We start from the raw sequence: 22,599 nt of genomic DNA, 5'->3' as shown, positions 1-22,599 counted from the left end.
GGGTTCAGACATGCCCTTGCCTTAAATTGCTCTGAGGGATGTTCCAGGTTTTTAAGCAGTTTTAAAGTAATCATTTTCAGCAGTGGATGGATGCTTCCTATTTCTCACTAATTACTACTATTGTTCTTACTTTTAATTGTGTTATGCAAGAGCAAAGAGACAGGAATTGGTGAGTTTGGGCGCCTGGGAGATTCTAATCACATTTTTGCAATGATTTGGAAGGACTAATTAAGCTCAGCACATAGAAGAGGAACAGGGGAGTTTGTTCTTCTCTGATGTGTGCATGTGTTCATGTTCACAAGGTGCTTTGTTTTGTACTGTTGGCTCTGTGGATTTCCCATGTAATTTGGGGAGAAATCACCATTATTATGCAAGCTTCAATTTTTTTTTAAGTAGCTTTTTGAACTTTAAAAAGAAAGGCCATCTTTGAAGTCTAGGGAAAAATTTCTGTGTGTGGGTGACGTGCATGTATTTGATGCGGATCTCTCTGTGAATTCTTCCACTTTTTCTGCCGCTGAGGACAGGAGAGAGAATGCAGAATCACCAGATACAAGCCTAACCTTCCTTTGGAAAGAAATCCATTTTGTCTCTTCTCCCCAAATTCTGGGGCTTCTAAACTTTGGCTGCATATTTGAACTAGGACTTGAACAGGGAAATGTGAGTGTTGTGTCTTGAAGGGGGCTTAAACTGTGCAGATCGGTCAGATTTTATCTGTGGTGATCAGCAGGTTACCTTGAGAGACAAAACAGAATTTACAACCTGCAGGTTTCCAGGGGTTTTTTGAGAGGCTGCCACAACCATGCATGACCATGCAGTGGATTGTGGTGTGGTTTTTTACTCTAATGTTACCCTAGAAGTAAATTGTGATTTGCATTTTTGTATTCATGGTGTAGTTCAGCTCAGTGAAACTTCTGGTCAGCTTTGTCTCCAGGGTCTGAATGGATGGTTAAAATGGAAGCAAAAACTTTAGAGAACACGAACCAAAGTGGTTCTTTATTGTCTGACAGTTTGACAGTGACATGACCAAAGATATTCTGGAATAGGTACAGTATCTCTTATTGCTGTTGTAAAGTTGAGGTTTCAGAGCACTGGGATTTAGAGGGAGGGAGCAATGGAAGTGATATACTGAGTTTAGAAAGCAGGAGGGATATTTATTCCCTGTGCTCTCTCTCCCCTCCCATTTGGAAAACAACAAATAAATCAATAACAGAAAATGTCTGTTTACTTTCCTTTTTCCCCATACTTTGCCTGGCCTTTGATGACAGTGCAGGGTTGCAGAGCTGCTTAAAACAATGCGTGTTTCCAGCCCCTTTTCCCCATGGCGTGGCCTGAGCCTGCGGACTTTGATGGAGGGGAGAGAAGAATGTGTGTGAGCCCTTGGCGGCTGCTGAATCACCATGCATTGGCTGGGTGCCGGCGCCGCAGGCACTGGGGAAGTTGGATCCTGTGACAGTGATTCAGGCTTTGGCTACAGCAGAATGAGTTTGCTGTCAGTGGCTAAGCTGACAAAGCCTCCTGTAAAGGAGGAGGCTCCATCCACAGGTATAACCCATGTGAACTAAGAGGATTTTGGTGTTGGAGCTGCACTGGGCTAAAGGTGCTGCTCCAGACACTGGCACTTGTCCAGGGTGGACACTCATGATGTACTGACTGTGGGCCGATTTAGGATGCTGAGCTGGCTGAAATTCAGCTTTTTGGGTGGATTTTCAGCTATCTGAACAAGCTTTCTGTGTGGCTGTCTCCATGCCAGTCTTGGTGCCTGGGAGAAGGATCCATCCTGGATGCTGTTCCTTATCCTGTATGTGACTGACTGCTGACAAGCATTGGCTCTGACCTACCAAAACTGTGTGGCTCAGCATTTCCCTGCAGGGGATAAAGCCAGACTTTGAGGAAAGGCTTATTACATACGAAGGCGAGATGTTGGTGTTTTGGTGGAAGGATTGAAATGGGAATAAGACTATACAGAGGCTGTTTTTCAAGAGCTGGTTGTCTAGGTGAGAGTAGGGAATGCTGTCCAACAAGGAGCAGGCCTGGTGTTCAGTAACACGAATCCCAAGATCCCCCGGTACCTCCTAGTAAAGTTTTCACAATCATTGCAATATCCTAACCAGTGTTGCAAGGGTAGTTACAAGTATGCAATAATCCCATTCCTCTTCTCCCAATCAGTAGGAATGCAGTCTATCACCAGCTGGGTTCTTTTTTTTTCCCAAAGGTAATCACTGACAACCTGACAGATCATCTCATAAAGGGCGTTGAGAAGTGAGTGACACAGCCCATAAAACCCTTATGACATTACGTTCCTGCTCCATCCATTTGCTTCACAATTAATGCAGCAATGTCTTTATCCAGTGTGAGGCTCTGTTAGGTTTTATCTCTGACAGCTGTTGCTTTTAAACTTCCCAAAAAAAGCAGAAATTGTCTGTGGTGTGACAGTCGCTTCCACACTGCCTGTGGCAGTAGCTGCTGCTGGCTTGGATTGTGCTAGGAACAAATCCTGGCAGGCTGTGAACTTTGTTCCTTATCTCTGTACTTAATGTTTAGTCACTGTCACACAGTCACACTTCCTGGCATTTTGGGGGTTTGCAGTTATGTCAGCAGGGAAAAACCAAAGGAAAACCCAAACTTACAGATGTCATAAGGCATACAAATGTGATTGAGTCCTTTTTATGTTTATTTTTGAGGGGGAAGAGGTTAAAAGAGGAAGTTGCAGTTCGATCAGCAGGTCTGAGGAGCAAAATTAGTCCCCCATATGCAGTATAAGTAGATTTTGATTCCTTGTTCACCTGAACATCTGTATAACTGTCCCAGCTACCCCATATCCTCAGGTTATGGCTCACCCACTAAGTCAGTCCTGCAGGCTGCTTGAAAAACCAACCTCACATTTTCCCAGGTTAAAATTTTACTGGGGAAGGTTGTGCCCAGTGTCCCCTGCATACCAGAACTTAAAAAGGCTGACCAACAAGACACAGTCCTCCCACTTGAGGAATTTCTTCCTATAAAGAGTTTAATTCATGTATTTGCACCAGCTCTTGAGTTCAAGTATGCAATAGTAAACCTGTGTGTGCCTTCCTCTCTTCCATTTCCTGATGCAAACCCTCTGGTCATGATAAAGAGGGCTGGGACAGCGTATTAGTGGCTTGTGTGGATACTGAGAGGGACTGGCTGGGCAGAGGAATGCAGAAATTCCTCCTGGTGTAAAATTTCTTGGGTCTCTGAGGGCTTAGAAGCTCTGGTATTGACCAGACCTAGGCTGTCCTCTGCAGAGAGGAGGTGGGAGAAAGCTCTGAGTCCTGCAGCATTCCAGCTTCTGAGAAGGTTTTATAGCTCAGAAGCTGTGCCAACCCTGAGCTGACTCTGTGCCTTGGTGTGGCACTGCTCCAGACCTAATAAACCCTGCTGGACTTCAGCTGACTTTACACAGAATCACCTTTGCTGTTTCCGTACACGTGGCATAATTAAGCTGTAATACAGATAAACAATCCTGAGGTAAACAAGAGCTTATGTACGAGTAGTTCTGGGAGGTGAGGTCACTGTGCAATGTGGTCCCCTCCTTCTGGGCTTTGGAATTCAATGCTTTTTTTTTGTTTTCCCTTTCCCCCATCCCATTTAAATAGAGGATTCAACATTCAAATGTGCATTTTCAAGCTGAGTGTCAGAAAGCTGCCTCGTGGTGTTCAGTGGCTTCTGCTGCCCTTGAAACCATGAGTTGTCCCATGCATCTGTGAAGCAGAGGCAAGAGATGCTCTGCCTGCATCCCTTTTCTTCTTTTCCCTCCTGCAACATCTCCTAAGTTGTTATTTTTCCTTGTTTGCTTCTTCTCTTGTGACAGATGACATCTGGGGGGACTGAGAGCATCCTGATGGCCTGCAAGGCATACAGAGACCTGGCTTATGAGAGAGGCATCAAACAGCCAGAAATGTGAGTGGTACCACCACAGCTTTTTGCTTTGTGAGATTTACTGTTCTGAGGTAGTTGCTGGACCTCAATAATCCTTCATTTCATAGCTCATTTCCACCTATTCCTTGTACATCTGTGTCTGGAGGAGAGAAACCTCTGTGGAAAGAAGCAGTTCAAAAGCACAGGAAGTTTTAAAACAGCATGGAATGCACAGATGTTGCTGGGGGGCTTTGCTGAGCACTTATATTTTGGCAATACCTGTCTGGTGTTCTAGACGGCCTGCTCAGATCAGCTCTGCTCTTGAGCAGAGATTGTCAGGCCCTTTGAAGTATTCAAGGGGTTTGATTTATTCAGATCAAAGAGAGCTTAGCCTGAAATCTCTAAGGCTGGAGTTGGGCTGGTTGGAGCTCAAATGAGGAACTGTGCTAATCATTACACTGCTAATAGAAGATTTGCTGTCTCTAACGTGCTGCCTCTTTTCTAGATGGTGTGTGGAAAATATTTCTGTGGTTAATTGCTTTGAGGGAAAAGTGTAGAAAGAAACTAAACACTGATTGTTCTTTTCTTCCCTCTCTAACATTTAAGGCCCTGATAATGATATGAGGGCTCAGAAAACAGGATTAATTACAGCTGTTCAGACATTGCCAGTCGAGATGGGAGACAGCAAATTTGATCTGTTCCTTTTTCAGGCTGGTCCCAGTGAGTGCCCATGCAGCATTTGACAAGGCAGCACATTACTTTGGGATGAAGCTGATCCAAATACCACTGACCAAGGCTATGGAAGTGGATGTTCAGGTATCACTTCAGGCTCTTTCTGTGAGGAAATTAGCATTGTCCAACAACTAGCAAGAAATCTGCATGCCCAGGTAGCAAGTCAGTGGATAGAGAGGGAGGTATGCTTTCTGTAAGAAAGGAAAAACAGCATAAATAAGTGCCTGTCATTGCAGATGAGGTTTTATTTAAAATAACCTGATGTTATGCCTTTGTCCTGTGGGATTCATTTAGAATCAGGTAATTTATATATTTCAGAAATAGCCCCAGATTTCAGAGGAGGGTGAACAAAAATATTCTGGTATTTCCAAGTGGATGAGTGGATGTAGCACATTGCTTTCCTCTCTGTACACTTTTGTGCATTGGTTTTTAAGACCAGACTCTGCATGTCCTCACTCTTTATCTTTTTTGGCAGGATGGCACTTGGTAAATGGAATGTGAGCATCTTCTCTCTTTAAATCTTCAGGCAATGAGGAGAGCTATCTCGAGGAACACAGCCATGCTGGTCTGTTCTGCTCCCCAGTTCCCACATGGAATTATGGACCCCATTGAAGAGGTGGCAGAGGTAGGATACACCTACCTGTAGGAACTTGTGTGTTGTAGCAGTAAAACCAGCACCTGAAAAGTAGAGGGGTTCCAGGATGCCAACCAGTGAATGTGGTGGGAAGATCCCACTGGTTGGAAGTGTATTACTGTCCCCAAATGAGGTGTTGATCAAGGTGTTGAGCAGGGTATTTAGGATGCAGTTTGGGAGTGAGGTGAGATCAACCAGAAGTGCTCATTCTTTGCTACCTGAAAGGAAAGAATGGCTGAATGGCCCATTTGGTAAAAAGGCTTTGATTTAGGGCCTGCTGGCTGTAGCAAAATTGGTGTAGAAGTCTGAAGAATGTGTGGAGGGAGTAGGAGTCAAAGGGCTGTGTCCTTGCTTTCCGAGCACACGTCTTGATTTCTTTCCTCTCCGTGCTCCAGCCAAAGGCTTCTGACCTTCTGTTCATTTGACTCATACCCCTTTACTTTACTGAGGATACTCCTTTCAGACAATGTTGTCACATTCCTTTGGCAAACACAGCAAACTACCAAAATGGCATGTTGTTCTTCCTCTGTGTGGATGGCAGGAAAAGGCATCCCACAAGTATCCAGCCCTGCCAGATCTCCTGTTCTCCACAGCTAGGGAGTGGTCTGATGCTCTCAAAAGATTCAGTGAACATTTAACCATAAAGTACCAAATATGTTTTGGTGAGTGGAGTTGGGGTGTGCCAACCACATCATTTTATTTCCTGATCTCTTGTTCACACACAGCTTGCAGTGAAGTACAAAATCCCCTTCCATGTGGATGCATGCCTGGGTGGATTCCTTATTGTTTTCATGGACAAGGCAGGGTTCCCCCTAAAGCGTGCCTTTGACTTCCGTGTGGAAGGTGTGACCAGCATTTCTGCTGACACCCACAAGGTAAGAAGAGGGGGAAAGGGTCTTTCAGTGCTTTAATTTTTGGGGTGTGACTCCTGTTGCCATCCTGGCCTTCAGGCATTTCTTCTTTACTGTGTGGAGGAGCACAGGGGATGCTGTGGACGAGCAGGGGTAGGTGCTTCTCTGTTCACATGCTTTCTGCAATATGCCGAAGTACAGAATCCCTCAGGATGGAGAAGACCTCCCAGACTGAGCCCAACCTGAGACCAATCCCCACGTTATCAACCAGACCAGAGCTCTGTCACATCCAGTTGTTCCATGAACACCTCCCAGGATGGAGACACCCCCACATCCCTGGGCAGCCCCTTCTCCCTGACAAATCTTTCCTCAAATAAAGTTCTCCTCATTTCCAACCTTAACCTCCCCTGGCACAGCTTGAAGCTGTTTTCTCTTGTCCTGTCACTTGTGTCCTCTGAGCAGAACTTTCCCTGATGTGGTTTCACCTTCCTGTCAGGGAGCTGGACATGCTCCAGACCCTCAATGTCTCTCTCTGGGCTGTGAGGGACCAGAGCTGGACAGAGCACTCAAGGGCCCTCAGCAAGGCCCAGCACAGAGGGACAATCACTGCCCTAGTCCTGCTGGCCACACCATTCCTGATCCAGGCCAGGTGTTGTTGGTCACCTGGGCACATGGTGACTCATGTACAGCCACTGTCACCAGCACCCCCAGGCCCTTTTCCAGCTTTCTGGCCCCTCTGCCTGAGCTTGGAGCTGCAGGGGGTTGCTGTGACCCAAGGGCAGGACCTGGCACTGCCTTGCTGAACCTCTGCCCATGGATCCAACCTGTTCCAAGCCCTCTGCAGAGCCTTTCTGCTCTCTAGCAGATCAACAAATGGCATCTTGGTGAAGACTTGGATGTGTTCCTGTGCCCTCTTGCTGCTTTCTAACCCTTTCTGTGCTTCTTGCAGTATGGCTACGCTCCCAAGGGCTCCTCGGTGGTGCTCTACAGTGACAAGGAGTACAGGAAGTACCAGTTCTTCGTAGCCCCTGACTGGCAAGGGGGAATTTATGCCTCCCCCTCTGTGGCAGGCTCCAGGCCTGGTGGGATCATAGCTGCGTGTTGGGCAACCCTGCTGCACATCGGAGAGTCAGGCTACGTTGAGGCTACCAAGAGGATCATTAAAACAGCCCGTTTCCTTGAATCTGAGTACGTGGGTGCCTCAGTCCTTGGATCCTGCTCTTCAGCCCTGGGCTGCACTCCTCCTCCCAAACTACTTTTGTTTTGTTTTTCCCTGGTACCTGCTGGGTAGGGACCTACTGGGCAGTTCTGGGAGAACATGCTTTGTGTGTGCCCAGATAGCTGAGGGCCATAGAGGGAAGGGGTGCAGGCACTTTTATTCAGCTGACTTGCTTCGAGAATTCCTTCTGCCTCAGCCATGACTTAAGGGGGAATCTGGATGGAGGGTAAAAGAAGGGTTATACTCTTCCTTGTTGGGGTGCTTGTGTGGCTGTGTGAGAGAAGCTGATTTTCTCTGCTCTTCTGTCTTTCCTTGCTTTTCAGTCTTTCCTCTTTTCTATTTCTTCCTGAGTTTACTTGACTTCAGGCTGTGTAGTAACCTGGGTCCTCTGGCAAGTCCTAATGGCCTGGTCTGGGTGCGTGATTTTTGGGTGGGAATGTGCTGCCATCTGTTCCCTTCTGCAGCTTTTCCTTTAAGGCTCCCGTTCGGTGGGCAGAATGGCTGAACCCCATAAGCCTGATCAGTTATCTCCTTTCTCCTTCTTTTCAAGGTTGAGAAAAATTGACAGCATCTTCATTTTTGGGAAGCCAGAGGTGTCTGTCCTCTCCATTGGCTCGGACACTTTTGACATCTATCGATTATCTAATTTTTTAGCTGCAAAAGGATGGAACTTGAATGTCCTGCAGTTCCCACCAAGGTGAGTGTGTGGAGACCAGGAAGTGATGTATTTAGCCAGGGTATGCAAGATGGTCAACTTCAGGCCATGTAGCTCTCGTTACTTGCTGAGTACTGTTGTCCATATCTGATAAACTGTACGCAGACTTTTCCCTCTTCAGAGCAGAAATCACTTTTGTAATTGCAAACAAACAGCAGTGAGGATAAAGCAATAGTAATTTTAATAAGCCTGGCAGAGGACATATCTGAGGCTCCCTCTCTGTTTACCTCCAAAAAAAAAGCAGAAAAATATAAAGCAGAAAAATACAAATAACCAATATGTCATGTTTTGTTAACTGAGGGTTTGTAGACTGATTTATTTATTTTTACTGTCTTCTTCCTGCCTACTAAAGATGAAGGTAATTGAAAGAACAGTGAAGGGCTGATCATTTTCAATGTAAAATTGATCTTTGTCAGAGGCTTTCCTTATGTGGAAATTGGGTTTTTTTGGGCAAAAGGGGCCAATGCTCCCAGATGTAGCTGCATTGAAAATTTTTTTGACTGACTATGTGAAGCAAAGTCTAGAGAGCCTGAGGTGATAGCTCAGAGGTAGGTGGTTCATTCTGGTGATGGTTTAGAAGCTGCAGAGGAAGGAGAGGGAAATGATGGCAGAGGTTGTGGTGCTTGCAGACAGCTGCATTTTACTGACCAGAGGTACCTGTAATGAGGTGAGAAAATTTAACCTAATTGTGAAGTCATGAAGTTAGGAGGAGTTGGTTCTAGGAAGCATTTTGCAGGGATTGCCCTTAGTGGGAATGCTATTTTAAGGAGATACACGGTTATCACTGGCCACAGAAGGGCTCAGTTGCTGTTGGTTGCTCAGAAAACGTGCAACCCTGTTCCCTGTGTGTACTGGAGGTGGTTAATCTCTGCCTTCTGCCCTGCCTGCCCAGCATCCATCTCTGCATCACACAGCTGCACACGAAGCCTGGTGTTGCTGAACAATTCCTGAAGGATGTCAGGGACAGCATCCAGGACATCATGAAGGATCTCAGCGCCAAGACCACTGGCATGGTGAGGAGGCCAGCACACAGTGAGGGGGTGTTTGGGCTGAGAGTGTTTCTCCTGTGTAACAACCTGCTCTTCTCTGCTTAGGGAGCCATCTATGGAATGGCCCAGTCTGTTCCAGACAGGAGCCTGGTGGCGGAGATTTCCCAGGCGTACCTGGATGGCCTCTACAGCACGGATGTTCTCAGCAGTGAAAAGCACATGAACGGCTCTCCTGGCCACCACTGACTGTAGTGCAACAATTGGTGCCTTGCCAGCGAGCACTGGGGTTCCAAAGGTTTCCTAGGGAAAGAGATTGCAGTTCATTTCTTCCTACGATTGCAGGTCTGAGGGTGGCCTGATCTGGAAAAATTCCTTCCCTGTCTTAGTCTTCTGAAATCTGCATTGTTTTCATGTCCAGTTTCAGTTTTTGGGCTTTTCCTCCCTCCCCCCTGCCTTCTTTCATCATGGCTATTTATGGTGAATTGAATGTCCATTCCACAACTCCAAATTCCTCAGGTATTTTGCATGTCACTTCAATCCATGTTGTTTCTCCTCCTCAGACCTGGTATTCAGCCAGTGCCCAGCCAGGTGTTAAATTTGAGTTCTCACGTTGTGTTCCACAGCTCCAGTCTTCCTGGAAGTTAATGGCAGACAATAAATTGGAAATTTTGTTTTCTTTTGAGTATTTCTCTAAGCTGCTGCATTTAACAGACTGTGCTGGGAGCCTTATATCTGTGTAATGCAGAGCCGACAAATTGGCAGAGGGAACGCAGTCATGGCCTCCTTTTGAAATCCCCTCTGGAGATCTCAGTGAGACTGCAATCAATATCTGCTGAGGGGGAGAAAAAAACAACACTAAATCCTTTTCTGGAATCTCTTGAATAACAGCAGAAATAGAAACCAAGCAGGTGGCATAGGGAGAGTAACTGGATTGTACTGAAAACCCTGGGAACATCATGGCTGTTTTGCTCCCCTGCCTCTTGCAGAAGACATGCATTGACCACTCAGGAGTGCTGTTTTCCGTTGCACAAATCTGGAGGGAGATGCAAAGCTCATTTCAGTGTTCGGAACTTGAAGGTTTTACACTGTCCCCTCATGATGCTGTAGCAGAGCCAGCCAGGCCCTGGCCCATGTCACAGCCAGGGACATTGTGTGCAGACGGTTTTTTTACCATAGTCTTTTAGTATCAAAAAGGTGACTTTTGTAATAGCGGTAATCTCAGCTCTTTGCACTGATTCTTTTAAGGCACATTCTCAAAAGGGCATTCACCACTGTGCCTTGATGCTTCTCTGGCTTTTTTTTTGTGGCATGCCAGGGAGGGTTGGAGGATTCAGCTGTTGACCATGACCTTGGTTGTGGTTGTTTCTTTATGGTACTAATTCTGAAAACAAACCTCAAAGGCAGGCTGGCCTCAGAGGAAGCACTCTTGCCTGTTAGGTAGGATAGTCGTTGTAATGAGCCAAGTCCCTTCACAGTATTACAACGATGCTGGGAGAGCTCAAAGAAGCAGAGGAAAGGATGCAGCAAGCAGGAGGTATTCAAGCCTTGGGCACATGGCTCAGCCTTCCTATTTTTCCCCACTGTTTTTAGGGTGAGAGAGTTTTCCCAGGGCAGCCTTGTGAGGCAGTTGTTGCCTCAAGGACAAGCCAGAATCTCTTTAGTGGCGCTGGAGTTACTCCTGCAGGGCTTTCCCATGTTTCCTCTCAGCTTTTTGCATGGAAGAGAGAGTTTCCAAAGCGGAATCCCACACGTGGGTGAAGACTTTGTGCTGTATCTGCACAGTCTTGTGCAGGGCATCTGAAGGCATCTCTCTGCTATAGCCTGTTAGCCTGAAGCTGACCCTGGCTGAAGCACAGGAATTTTGAGGAATGAGAAGGTCACTTACCAGACCCTGCACGAACTAGTGCAGCCTTGGGCCCAGCTGTTGTGGGAAGTATCCTGGCTTTCCAGCTTTATTCCCAGTGCTAGGAGACCCAAGTATTTTGGCCATCTGCTCTGAAATTGATGACTTTATGCAAGTCTCTGAGCCCTTTTGAAATCACTGAATTGCCCGAGAGTCTCTTGATGGCGATATCAGCTCTGGTAGTTTGCATTGGACCTATTCATTCTCTCAAGGTCTTGCCAATGTGACCATTACTGTATCTCTGAGTTTGCAGTACTTTGGAGACAGTCTTAAGTGTCTGGCTACTGTGATGGTTCTCTTTGGAACCGAGATTAAACAAAACAAAAAAAGGGAGGTACTCTTTGCTTCTGCTTTAAAAGAAAGAAGGAGTGGATTGGGGTGGGCTGAAGGAAAGAGAAACTCCCTTCTCTTCCTTCCCTGGTTGCATTTTCCTCCCAGGAGGTAGATGGATCTAACAGATCAGTGCTCCATTTCACATTTTTGGATGTATTTGAAGATATTATTTGTAAGTCAGTGTATTCTATTCTGGGCTTTGCTTATTAATAATATTTGTGGGTTTAATTGTTCCATGTGTATTTGTCCTATACTGTAAATGTAATCCTGTGGTCAGGAATAGGCCACTGTAATTCCCTGCTGTGTAGTTTTTATTCATCCTTGTCCCCTAACATGTAATCTGCATCTACTTTATCATGCCATATGGTCTTGGAAAAATGGATTTACAGGCTGTGTGATTGTTTCAAAGACAAAAAAAAGAAGAAAAAAAGAAATTGATGAACTGGATTATGATCTGAAACTGGATGGTACTTTTAGACCTGGAGGGATCCTCACCACAGTTAGTTCCTGTGGGATTTCCAGGTTTTCCAAGCAGGACACTCGATTTGTTGCTTGTACAAAGCACTCCCAAGGGATTGGCCTGTTCTTAGGTACTAGAATGAAGAATATCCACTGGGATGGACCAAGAAGAGATGTGTGTCTTCATGCCATGGATTTCATCTGCACTTTTCTCATGACTTGGCGGAGAGGGGAGTGGAAAGGTTGTATACGACACAATAATACCTTGCCCAATAAATCCACATGGACTTTTTAATGGACAAATGGGACGAGTTGATCTGATGGCAGTTTTCTGCATTGCTCTGATTTGCCACTATCAAACTGGAGGCTGAAATAGCTGGAGAGCTGGTGAAAATGGGCCTGGTTTGTATTAAAATGGTGCATTTAGCTATCTCACTGAGCTCTTATTTTTCTGATTCAGTGCTTATTTGAATGAATGGGGACCTGTTGTTCCTGGAATTTGCTCATGCACAGCCTGGTCTGTGGCAGGGAGGATGGTTGATAAATCTTACTAACTGCCTGAGGGCTGCTCCGTCCTTCTGTCGAAATGAAGGTGATGTCCATGTCTGCATCTTGTGTGTGGTATTCAAAGATGCTGGAAGTTAAGAGCTATGGATTTTCTATTGATACTTTGTAGAATTTTAAAAGGTTAAAAAAAGAGAAGAAAAAAAGAGCTGAACTGGGTGTTTGTAGTGGTTTTTCCCAGACTGTTGTGCTGAAAGCAAATGCTGTTGGCTTTACAGCAGATGGTTCATTGTATCAGTGAAGATCGTGTACCACCAAATCCACCCACAACCTCTTCTGGGGAAGAATTCCACCCTAAGCAGCCCCTGTCCTGGTGCTGTGCTGCTTTTGTGCCTTTTGGTTGCACTTTCCCTGTGTTTGTGCCTTGGCTGTGGCACAGCTGTAATTCTACACAAGCAGTTTTTACCTACCTGGCTTTGATCATCTCTTTGTCTTTCAGACCCCCATCAGTCTGAGGTGAAGGCACCTGCCATTTCTGTGTGAAGTTTTTCCGTGGCAGAAGTACCTTCTTGAGAGCAGTCAGGGCACTACCTACCTTGGAAAAACCTGCTGGTGTCATTTGATCAGTGAGGCCTCTTTCCAAAGAGCCATCGGATTAAAGAAGATGTTTATTGTAAACATTTTCAGTTGGTATCCTGCTAAAGGCTTGTTCCAGTCCGGGTGAGACCACGTGCCTGATGTAATACTGCTGGAGAGGGCTTACAGCAATGAGAATTTGCACAGCACATTGCTGGTAGGTTACAGAGAAGCCAGAGGATTCACACAACATGTTTTAGGCAGAAAGCACATTCCAGGAGGCAAGAACCAACAATGTAGGGGCTGGATGGGGGCAGGCTCTGGACAGATTTACTGGTGCAGTGGTGTAATATGACTCTGGAAGGACATCGACCTGTTGGAGCTAGTCCAGAGGAGGCACCAAGATGATCACAGGGGATGGAGCACTACTGCTATGAGGAAAGGCTGAGAGAATTGGGATTGCTCAGCCTGGAGAAGAAAAGCTTTGGGGTGACCTAACTGCAGCCTTCCAGTACCTGAAGGAACTGACAAGAAACATGGAGAAGGACTTTTAACAAGAGCAAGTAGTGACAGGACAAGGGGCAATGGATTCACACTGAGAATAGGTTTAGATGGGATATTGGAAATAAATTCTTCTCTGTGAGGTTGGTGAGGCCCTGGCACAGGTTGCCTGGAGAAGCTGTGGATGCCCCATCCCTGGAAGTGTTCAAAGCCAGGTTGGATGGGACTGGGAATGACCTGGTCTAGCAGAAGGTGCCCATGCCAGGGGGTGGAATGTGATTATCTTTAAGGTCTCTTCCAACCCAAACTATTCTCTGACTCTCTGATATGACTGAGTCCTAGTAAAAGGCTAAGCATCTGGGGGTGTGGGATCACAGGGCTAAGGAAGGGTTTAAGGATGGAATTTGCAAGATCAGAGATGGATACATGCACCCTGAGAAGTGCCTCTATCCATCTGAGCTGCACTGGGGAGGTTGGTGAGGTGTCAGCCAGTCTGGATCCAGGATCTATCTTGGAAGTGGGAGAAGGCTCTCGGTGCAGCCATCTAGGCAGGACACAGTGGCACAGTGGATTTTTGGCTGCATGTATCCCTGGTCAGGAGAGGGAAGCTGCCACCTGCTCGATGAAGCTGGCCAGGTTGATGTCTCGCTCCGATAAACCTCCGCAGTCGTGGGTGCTCAGGGTGATGTGAACCTAAGGCAGACAGGCAGACAGGCCAAGTGTTGCTGACAGAAACAGCAGAGCTGGTTTCCCCCGTGCTACATCTGATGAGACAGTAGCTCCAAACTTGTTAGCAAAATTCCCTGGGGTGAGACAGGCGCTTGGGCACTTTGCCTGGTTTTTCTCCCTACAGCTCATCCTGGCCACAAGCTGTCACTGCCACCCCTGCCTTGGCCATAGCAGCCACCTGTGCCCATTTTGAACTCTTTCCTCAGAAGCTCTTCCCTTGGCTGCTACTTGATACTGATTTTAAAAAGCAACCCTGGTGCTAGCCTATGGCAGCTACTGCTCAGCTGGACAGGGAAAAAGGAAGAAAGGATCTGCGATAGCCATAGGCCGGTTGTGATACGGGAATAGCATTTGAGGGTCCAGCTGATGCAAACAGGCCTTCCTGCTCCTATTTCATTCTTCAAAAAAGGGATCTGCTCCCTGAAGAGCTCTGCTTTGTCCCACTATCCCTGTTTCTTACCTTATTGTAGACATTGAACCATTCAGGATGGTGATCCAGTTTTTCTGCCTGTAAAGCCACTCTGGTCATGAAGCCAAAGGCCTGCAGAGTAAGAAGAAAAGTTAACTCTGAACCATTTACCCTGCAATATATTGGGTTTCACCCCATTACTATTAATTTTACACTGCCTGTGTCTAGATAACCTAACCAAATGCAAGGCCTGGCATATTCTGGGAGTTTTCTATGGGTTTTCCTCTTTCTGAGAGATGTTTCCCAGACAAACTCTGTGCTGGATCGAGCACTACAGTGCCTTGGGTAGGTTATTTTGCTCAGGTATTCCATTTCAGGAGAAACAGAGAGGGGTTTCTTTGGCTGAGCTTTGCAAAGGGGACTCCTTGCTCCACAAACCAGGTGTCCCAGTCTGTAAAACTCCATGCCCCTGGTACACATACCCGGTTGAAGTCCTTGAAGTGGAACTCTTTGAAGATGGCGTCTCTGCCTTCCACCTCGTTCCACCCCACAGCTCGCAGGTTTGGCAGCAGCTGCTCCCTCTCCTCAGTGCTCAGCCTGTGGGCTTTTCCTGCCTGGCACCACGGGAAGGAAAGGGAAGAGAAGTAGGTCAATGTGGCAGAGGTTGGATGAAGCAGATGTTCAGAGAAATGACGTATCCCATGGGTTGTGGACTTATGGGATTGTGGAGGCAGCTGCAGAATGGGTGGGAGGGTTGGAATATCAATGTTCTCTGCTCCCTGCCTGGAATACGTCCTGCATGTACTGAGGAAGTCCAGCTGGTCCCTTCTGTCCTCTCACCTGCAGCAACTCCCATAGTGCCTGAGGTACTAAGAAATTACACCTGTGTGAAGTTAAATTCCAAAATACATTTTATTTTATGTATAATTTTCTGGAGGGAAAAAAAGCTTGAAAAGCTGAAGCTTTTGTGAGCTCTTGAGATTTCTAGATCTGAGAGTTGCTTTAGGGTTCTTAATGCAAGAGGGCTTGGTTATTTATTTATTTATTTACTGGGAGTCTGCTTTTGAGGAGAAAGAAATAGTGTGGATCAGAGATGAGTCACAGTAAGCAACAGTTCAGCTCCTTTTTCCATCTCCTTTATATTACAATGGAGTTTAAGAGATTGTTTATGTCTGTGAAGAACAAAGGGCAGAGGGAGGGACAGTGGTTGAGCTCTGCCTTGGGCAGAACTGCTGGTATTTAATTTTTAAGGGATGATAGTGGGGAAGCAACAGTTATTGGCTTTGGGGAGTGTTTATAGGCAGAGATGAAACTCAAATGAAGCTCTTGGGGATGGGGGCTGCCCGAGTCAGCTCTGTTCTGGCTCAGTGGGGAAGGCAGGAGCTAGTGCAGAGGGGCACTGCTCTCTGAAATGTTATGTTCTGGCAATTAAAATTCTTTCACAGAATCACAGAGTGTTCTGAGCTGGAAAGGACCCACAAGGATCATCAAACCCCAGTTTGTGGCCCTGCACAGGACAGCCCCAAGAGTTCTACCATGTGCCTGAAAGCATTGTCTAAATGCTCTTTGAGCTCTGGCAGGTTTGGGTGAGTTGATCTTTCCAGTTGATGATGATAAAGACCAGTATCTCTTTGCAATTTCTTTTCCTTGATGTGCTGTAGAGCCAAGCATGGCAAGTTGGATATGAGTCTTGACAAATCTGCCCAGTTTTTTGTGGGTATTTGGTCAGCAGCCCCTTGAGATGCTTCGCTTGGGCATCGATGCTCAGAAATGGCTTCTTAAACAATGGAGCAACTGAGGCAAATCTTCCTCGCCATGCTTTCCCTGCTCACAGGTTGTACAAAATCAAAGAACCAGCTGTGAAGCTGATGTTTTTGTGGGTGGTTTTTGCATGTTTTGGGGAAGATTGGAAAGATGATACCCGATTCCCATGGCTGTGTATCCATGACCTTTAGACTGCATGGAATAGAGAGTGCCAGGGTGTCACTGAACCTTAGTGTGGGGTGGCAGGGGTGGGATGCTTCCTGTCCCCATGCCATTGCAGCTGCAGGATTCTGGGGGAAGAACTTCCTTACCTCTACATATTTTGGTCTCACTGCATTTTGTATGGCCCCCTGCCAGCCCTAGCTCTGTCACCCCTGTCCCCACCCCCCAAATGTCAACCGTGTCCTCTCCTGAGCCCTGGGCTGGGAGGGAAGGTGGTGAGTAAACATGACTTAGCTCAATAAACCCTCAGCCGTTGCCCTTCCCTGCTGATGGTGTGATAAGCCAGGCACAGGTAGCTTAGCAACTGGATAACGTGGGGACAGAGGATGGCTCTGCACAGGGTGCTGGCAGGGGGGGACATGCAGGGGTTGTCCTCAGGGACTCTGATGGGAATAGGGCAGGGGCTGCACCAGGATTTGGGATCAGGAGCTGAAACCTGCTCCTCATCGGTGCTGAAGAGAGGAAAGGTAAAAGCTAGAATTGTTGCTTGCAGCAGAGGGGTATGGATGCAGGGGGCTGGGTTCCAAACCAGCCTTGCCTGGGCAGAGCAACAAAGGGACATGGTGTAATTGTTCTCTGACCCTTTCCTCTGTTGGGACTATGTGTGAGGATGGCCCCCGGGGCTTTTTCCAGCCCAGCACCAGTGGGAGGGATGGCCAGGCTGAGGTTTGGCCCGCAGACCACACAGAACCAATTCTTCTGCCTGGTGCACCCCCCTGCCTTCCATCCCACTCCAATCCCTCCTTCTCCACTGCAGAACATTGGCCAGCCTGCTGGTTTTGTCAGGATGGCATGTTAATGCTTTCATATGCACTCACTCCTTTAAAACACACTCTTCTCATTAGGGAAATGAAATTATTTTGGTTTTTTCTGCTGGTTCTCAACTGCCAAAATGTTGGGATTTTTTGCCAGCAGGAAGCCAAGTAGTTGCTTTGTGCCACTGAGGGAAAGGAACCATCACGGGAAATTGGGAGAGTTTGAACCCTCTTTGCTCTAACTAAAATCTTCCCTTTTTTAGGGATTTAATTTAGGTTTGGGTTGAAAAGGACCTTAAATCCCACCCAGTGCCACCCCCCTTCCACTGGCAGGGGCATCTTCCACTAGACCAGGTCGCTCCCAGCCCCATCCAACCTGGCTTGGGGCACTCCCAGGGGTCCGGGGGCAGCCACAGCTTCTCTGGGCACCCTGTGCCAGGGCCTGCCCACCCTGCCAGGGAAGATTTTTGCCTAATGAAAGGTATGACTTTCCACCTAGGAGAAGGTACAGGGGGCAGCCCTGGGTGAGCAGGCAGGGCTGGAATGGTGTGTTCCACAAGGCCCACGGTCTTCCGGTGCCCTGGAAAAGCCGATTTCCAGCCGGCCTAGGTGTGTCGCAGAGCTGTGCAGATGGAGCACACCGGGGGGTCGTCCTTGCCCTACAGAATGGGAGGGGGGATCACTGCTGGCTGATCCTTTCCCTCCCCCTCGCAGAGGAATGAGCCTGGAGAGCGCTGCCTTTGGAAATTCAGCCGCAGCCGGCGGAGCTCCCGCGTTACTGATTAACCACAGCGCAGCGCTCTGCTCCTTTCTCCCTTCCCTCCTGCCTCTCCTCAGAGCCTGGAGTTGCCGCCGAAACATTTCTGCCTTCGAAAAGGCACAAGAAACAGCCGGCTTGCCCAGCAGCGACTTACCATGGCCCGCGGGTCTCCGTAGCCTCACTCCTCGGTGCGGGTCGGGTGATGCTCGCCGTGCCGGATCCCGCTGGAGCCGGGGCTTGTCCGGGATGGCGGGAGGCGTGGCGAGGCTACTGGGTCCACCCACGGCCAGCCGAGCCTTCCCAACACTGGCCACCTGCCTGTGGGGCCCTACGGGGCCGTGGGGCTCGGGGGATGCCCGAACAGGGTCTCTTGGAAGCCCTGCACGACGAAGCGATGTTGTGTCTCCCCCCTGTACCCGACAACCCTCTCCTGCGGGGTCACTTCCTTAACCTGGGGCACAAAGAAAAGGTGGAGCGGGATGGAGAGGGGCAATTGAAGCGGGCACCGCTGGATGCTGCTGGCAGCACGTGTGATGGGTGTGACAGTGCTGCTGGCTGAGCGTATCCATGAGCTCAGAGCACTGATAATCACAAACTGCATTGTCTAGGACAGTCGGGATTACATCGCAGCACGTGGAGTAAGAGCCATGGAAATGGGGGGGAAGGAAGGCAAAGTGCTCCACAATCCTTCTGAACGCTTTTAAGGTGTTTTCTTCCCTTGGCGAGAAAGTGTATTCATGGATGCAGGGTGTGCTGCTCCCTGGCATTTTCCCTCTCCAGGCTAGCCGGATTTGTGCTCATGTCCTGCAGCTTGTCTGCTAAACCCACTCATGTGATGTGCAATTTTCCAGCGCTGACAACAATTTTTTACTGTGCTACTGTACGTGGCAGACAAAAATTCCCTGCTATTCCCTCATGGCTTTCTTCAACTAATTTTGGATTTTCTTTTTTAATACAGTGTGAGATACATCTCTTGAGCACATTTTGTTTTCTACTGTAAGGGACTGTGGGTACCACAGAGATTATTTGCTTTTCCAGCGGGCAAGTTAGAGGGAAGTAAGTCCTTCCTTTCCTTTCCTTTTTTTTTTTTTTTTTCCCCTCTGTAGGTTTGTTTACCAGGGTAACAAAAAGGAAAAATGAGGATCTTTTGTGTCCTGGGAGATCCTGAGTGTGTGTCCAGAGAGAAAAGACTTGGAGAGCAGCACAGCACCTGAAAAGAAAATAATTATGTGCAGATGCAAGGCTCAAAGCTTTGCTGTGGATGGCAGGAGGAGGTGTGCTCTGAGGTTTCCAGCAATGAAATCAGGAGGTGGGGTTGCTTGTAAAGTTGAGAAAGGCCAGCAGAATATTTTCTTGGCCTAAGTTGGAACTGCAGGACTGGCAGTTTCATCACAGCCCAGCAAAAGAGCCCCTGTAAATAATAGTTTGAGCAGGTGAACTGAGGGCAGCTGGGCTGGGTGACCGTGCCTCTGTTGGCCTCACTATTATCTGGAGATGGGCAGGAAGCAAATCCCTCATGTTACCCAGCTTTCCCTCCATTGGATTTTGCTCCAGCCTGGCTGTGAACTGATCCTATTTCCCTTGGCAACATGTGTGCTGCCAGTGCAGAGCAACTGATGGTCACCTCAGCTCCCTAGAGGTGGAGAACATCAGGAGAAAAGGGATTCCTTACACTGTCTTCTGATTGCTCAGCACCTTTGTAATAGCATTTTCTTTCCTGGGTCATAAATCCAGCCTTAACTGCCAACCTTTCATGGGAGGGGTCTCTCAGAGAGGGATGGGCTGGTCCCTAAAAACAACAACAGGGCAATTGTGGAATTGTGTCCAGGGGAATCCTTTGGCTTACTCCAACTTCTGAACCTCTTAGTTCCCTCTCTGTGCAGCTTTAATTTCCCTTTTTGGGATGGGACCCCTTAGGTTTGTTTTTAATGATTAATTGTGGGGTGTTGGGCAAGGTGTTTGCTCAGAGCAGTTTGCACCCTGTGCAAGGGGTGAACCTGTTTACTGGGAACAGGTTTTTTTCTCTTTTTTCCTCTCTTTTTTGTCTCTTTTGGAGCTGTGCTGCTTTTGGTGGCAGTTAAACCTGCATGAGTATAGGATTCTGCATATTTGGAGGGAGCTCTCATATCACTCACTTGCTGATACTTTTTGTCAATAACTTGTTAACAAAATATATCTGACCCTGAAAGCTGCTTCACTTGAGAGCCATGTTCTGTCTGCCATCTCAAAATTTGCTTTTTGAATTTTACTTTTCCTCTTCATTTTCCTTTCCCTGAAACATTTTGATGGCTCAGCAGAACAACAAGTTGTTTGGATGGGTTGGATATTTGTTGTTGTTTTGTATTCCTCTGTGTGGGTGTTCTTCTTTTTTTTTTTTTTTTTTAAATTTCCCCCTGGACGGGCTTCTCAGGTCTCCCCAGAGCCTTCTGTTCTCCAGACTGAACACCCCCAGCTCTCCCAGTCTGTCTTTTTAGAAGAGGAGCAAACAAGAACAGGGAGACCAGTGCCCAAAGGGGCTCCAAAGAGCTGGAGAGGGACTTTGGACAAGGGGCTGGGGGAACAGGACAGGGGGAAAGGGCTTCCCACTGCTAGAGGGCAGGGATAGATGGGATATTGGGAGGAAATTCTTCCCTGTGAGGGTGGGGAGGCCCTGGCTCAGGATGCCTAGAGAAGCTGTGACCCAAAGGGTGTTTTAAGCCAGGGTGGGCCAAACTCTTTCATCGTCTGCAGTCTGAAGCATTGCTCTCATGGCACAATAGATTTAATTAAGGAGTTTGTTTAGCACTGGAGGGGATTTATGGCAGGTGTGACAAGTTTAAGTTGACAAAAGGGCCCAATAAACAGAAATGAATCATTAATTAATTATGTGTGAGATTTCCTCTTGTAGTGGTGTTTTATCAAAATCGGTGAGATCCTCAGAGCAATGAACAAAATAAATCAGAGGCTGGGAGAAACTGAGGCTTTGTTCTGCTCACACTGTGTGTTAGGTGAAGGTCCTTTGTATCAGACAGAGTGAAAGTACCCTTGCTTGGAAAAAAGGATGGGGGAAAATGGCAATAAAATGGCATAACTACTTCTAATTTGTCAAAAGCATGAATCCCAAAGGTGATTGTTTCCAAGGAATATCAGAGCATATAGGAGTGAGAAGTGTTGCACTGAAGGGAGGTTTGCCAGAGGAGGATGATGCAAACCTGAGTCCAAAGTATCCAAGAGCACTTTGCCATGGATTCCTTCTCTTGTGTCAGATGGTGCTGGAAGACACTGCCCGTTCCAAGCCAATGCACGGAGAAACCTGGCATGATTTAGATTTGGAAACTCAGAGTTGGGACAGAATAATCCTGTTTGCACTCTGTGTTTGCCCTTGAAACCAAAAACAAAAACGGTCCTGGCAGCTAATGTATCCCCGTGTCACAGGTCTTGTCCTCCAGCTTCCCAGGAGTTTGCTCCATGGTCCGTGGCAGACAGCAGTGAGATCATGGAGTTTGTGGCCTTGCCAAGGTCACTCAGGTCTCTGCAACAGGATGCATTTGCCCTGGGGGAAGGCAATCCATCAAAACTGCCTCCTCCCCACCCCTTGTTTTGTCTGGTTTGCTGATGGATTAGTCCTGTAACTTGGCTTCCCTGGGCACAGCTGGAGCCTGGCATAAGGGAAGCTTCTTGCATTCAGCTTGTTTCCTGACTTTCAGTCCAAATTTGAGTCTCTTTGCTAAACAGGTTGGATTTTCTGGCAAATTTGCAGGGGTTGCAGAGGGTGAGTATCTTGACAGATCTGCAAACCGTTTTCCCATGTTAAAGAGTGAATTTTGTTCCTTGTTTATTCAGGGAGAGTTCAGCACTGCATGTTAAGCGGCTGCTGTACAGCCACGTCTAGTCGCTAGGGGTCAGGAAAATGCTGGAAAACCGGAGATGTCCCTGAAACCACAGCCCCTTGCAGGAAGGCACAGGATGAGGGCTCACGGGAACCTGCCTAATCCTGTAAACCAGTAGTTCCTGGCACTGCCAGCTCTGCGAAAATGTGGCTGTGCTCGGCAAAGCAGCTCTTCAGCTGGATCTTTAGGATCAAGTTGTTTGCCATGAGAAACATCTCAAGTTCCTTTGGTGTGTTCCAAAGCATCAGTGCCACTGCTCAGACATGCTTGCATTGAGGGTGTCTCTCCAGCCAGATTGCTGGAGATCATGGCATGGTTTGGGTTGAAAAGGACCTTAAAGGCCATCCAGTTCCAGGCCCCTGCCACAGCAGGGACACCTTACACTATCCCAGGTTGCTCTAAGCCCTGTCCAGCCTGGCCTGGGACTCCTCCAGGGATGGGGCAGCCATGCCTTCTCTGGGCAACCTGTTCTAGTGCTTCTCCACCCTCACAGGGAAGAATTTCTTCCCAATATCCCATCTAAAGCTCTCCTCTTTTAAAAACATTCCTCTTTGTCCTGTCACTCCAGTTCCAGATGAAGAGACCCTTTTCAGCTATTCCTGCTATTCCTGTTGCTGTTGCAACAGGCCCAGCTAAAAGCTTGTCCCCATGTAATTTGGCTGCCATTGCTGTTTTCAAGTCCTGAAATTCCTAGGGTTTTATTCCTTACTTTGGAATTGCAGGGGAATAGCAGTAAGGGGACAGGAGAGGGGCCCTGGGTGTGGATGTAATGTTGACTGTAGAAACATTCTATTGGGCA

At 47.5% G+C, this 22,599-nt stretch overlaps 2 protein-coding genes across 2 annotated transcripts in view; one reads left to right on the top strand and one right to left on the bottom strand.

Annotated features, from left to right (window-relative positions):
- SGPL1 (sphingosine-1-phosphate lyase 1) overlaps positions 1-12,146 on the top strand; it is a 29,990-nt gene extending 17,844 nt beyond the window's left edge. The window contains exons 7-14 of the mRNA XM_085064368.1: positions 3,830-3,918; positions 4,587-4,692; positions 5,135-5,233; positions 5,968-6,117; positions 7,043-7,281; positions 7,863-8,009; positions 8,920-9,040; positions 9,122-12,146. Coding sequence (XP_084920494.1) covers positions 3,830-3,918; positions 4,587-4,692; positions 5,135-5,233; positions 5,968-6,117; positions 7,043-7,281; positions 7,863-8,009; positions 8,920-9,040; positions 9,122-9,262 — 1,092 coding nt within the window. The 3' untranslated portion in view covers positions 9,263-12,146. The remainder of the gene's footprint in view (positions 1-3,829; positions 3,919-4,586; positions 4,693-5,134; positions 5,234-5,967; positions 6,118-7,042; positions 7,282-7,862; positions 8,010-8,919; positions 9,041-9,121) is intronic.
- A 719-nt stretch (positions 12,147-12,865) lies between these two features.
- Positions 12,866-18,239, bottom strand: PCBD1 (pterin-4 alpha-carbinolamine dehydratase 1). Its single transcript, XM_085064369.1, has 4 exons — positions 18,086-18,239; positions 14,913-15,044; positions 14,482-14,562; positions 12,866-13,985 (listed from the first exon to the last, which is right to left on the bottom strand). Exons 1-4 carry the CDS (start codon positions 18,086-18,088, stop codon positions 13,887-13,889), a joined length of 315 nt encoding a protein of 104 aa, XP_084920495.1. The 5' UTR covers positions 18,089-18,239; the 3' UTR covers positions 12,866-13,886.
- Positions 18,240-22,599: the final 4,360 nt, after the last annotated feature.

This window comes from Lichenostomus cassidix, chromosome 6, assembly GCF_008360975.1.
Source record: "Lichenostomus cassidix isolate B80296 chromosome 6, HeHo_3.0, whole genome shotgun sequence".
Classification (NCBI taxonomy): domain Eukaryota; kingdom Metazoa; phylum Chordata; class Aves; order Passeriformes; family Meliphagidae; genus Lichenostomus; species Lichenostomus cassidix.
Note: the sequence above shows the minus strand (reverse complement) of the source record. Positions and strands in the feature narration are given on the sequence as shown.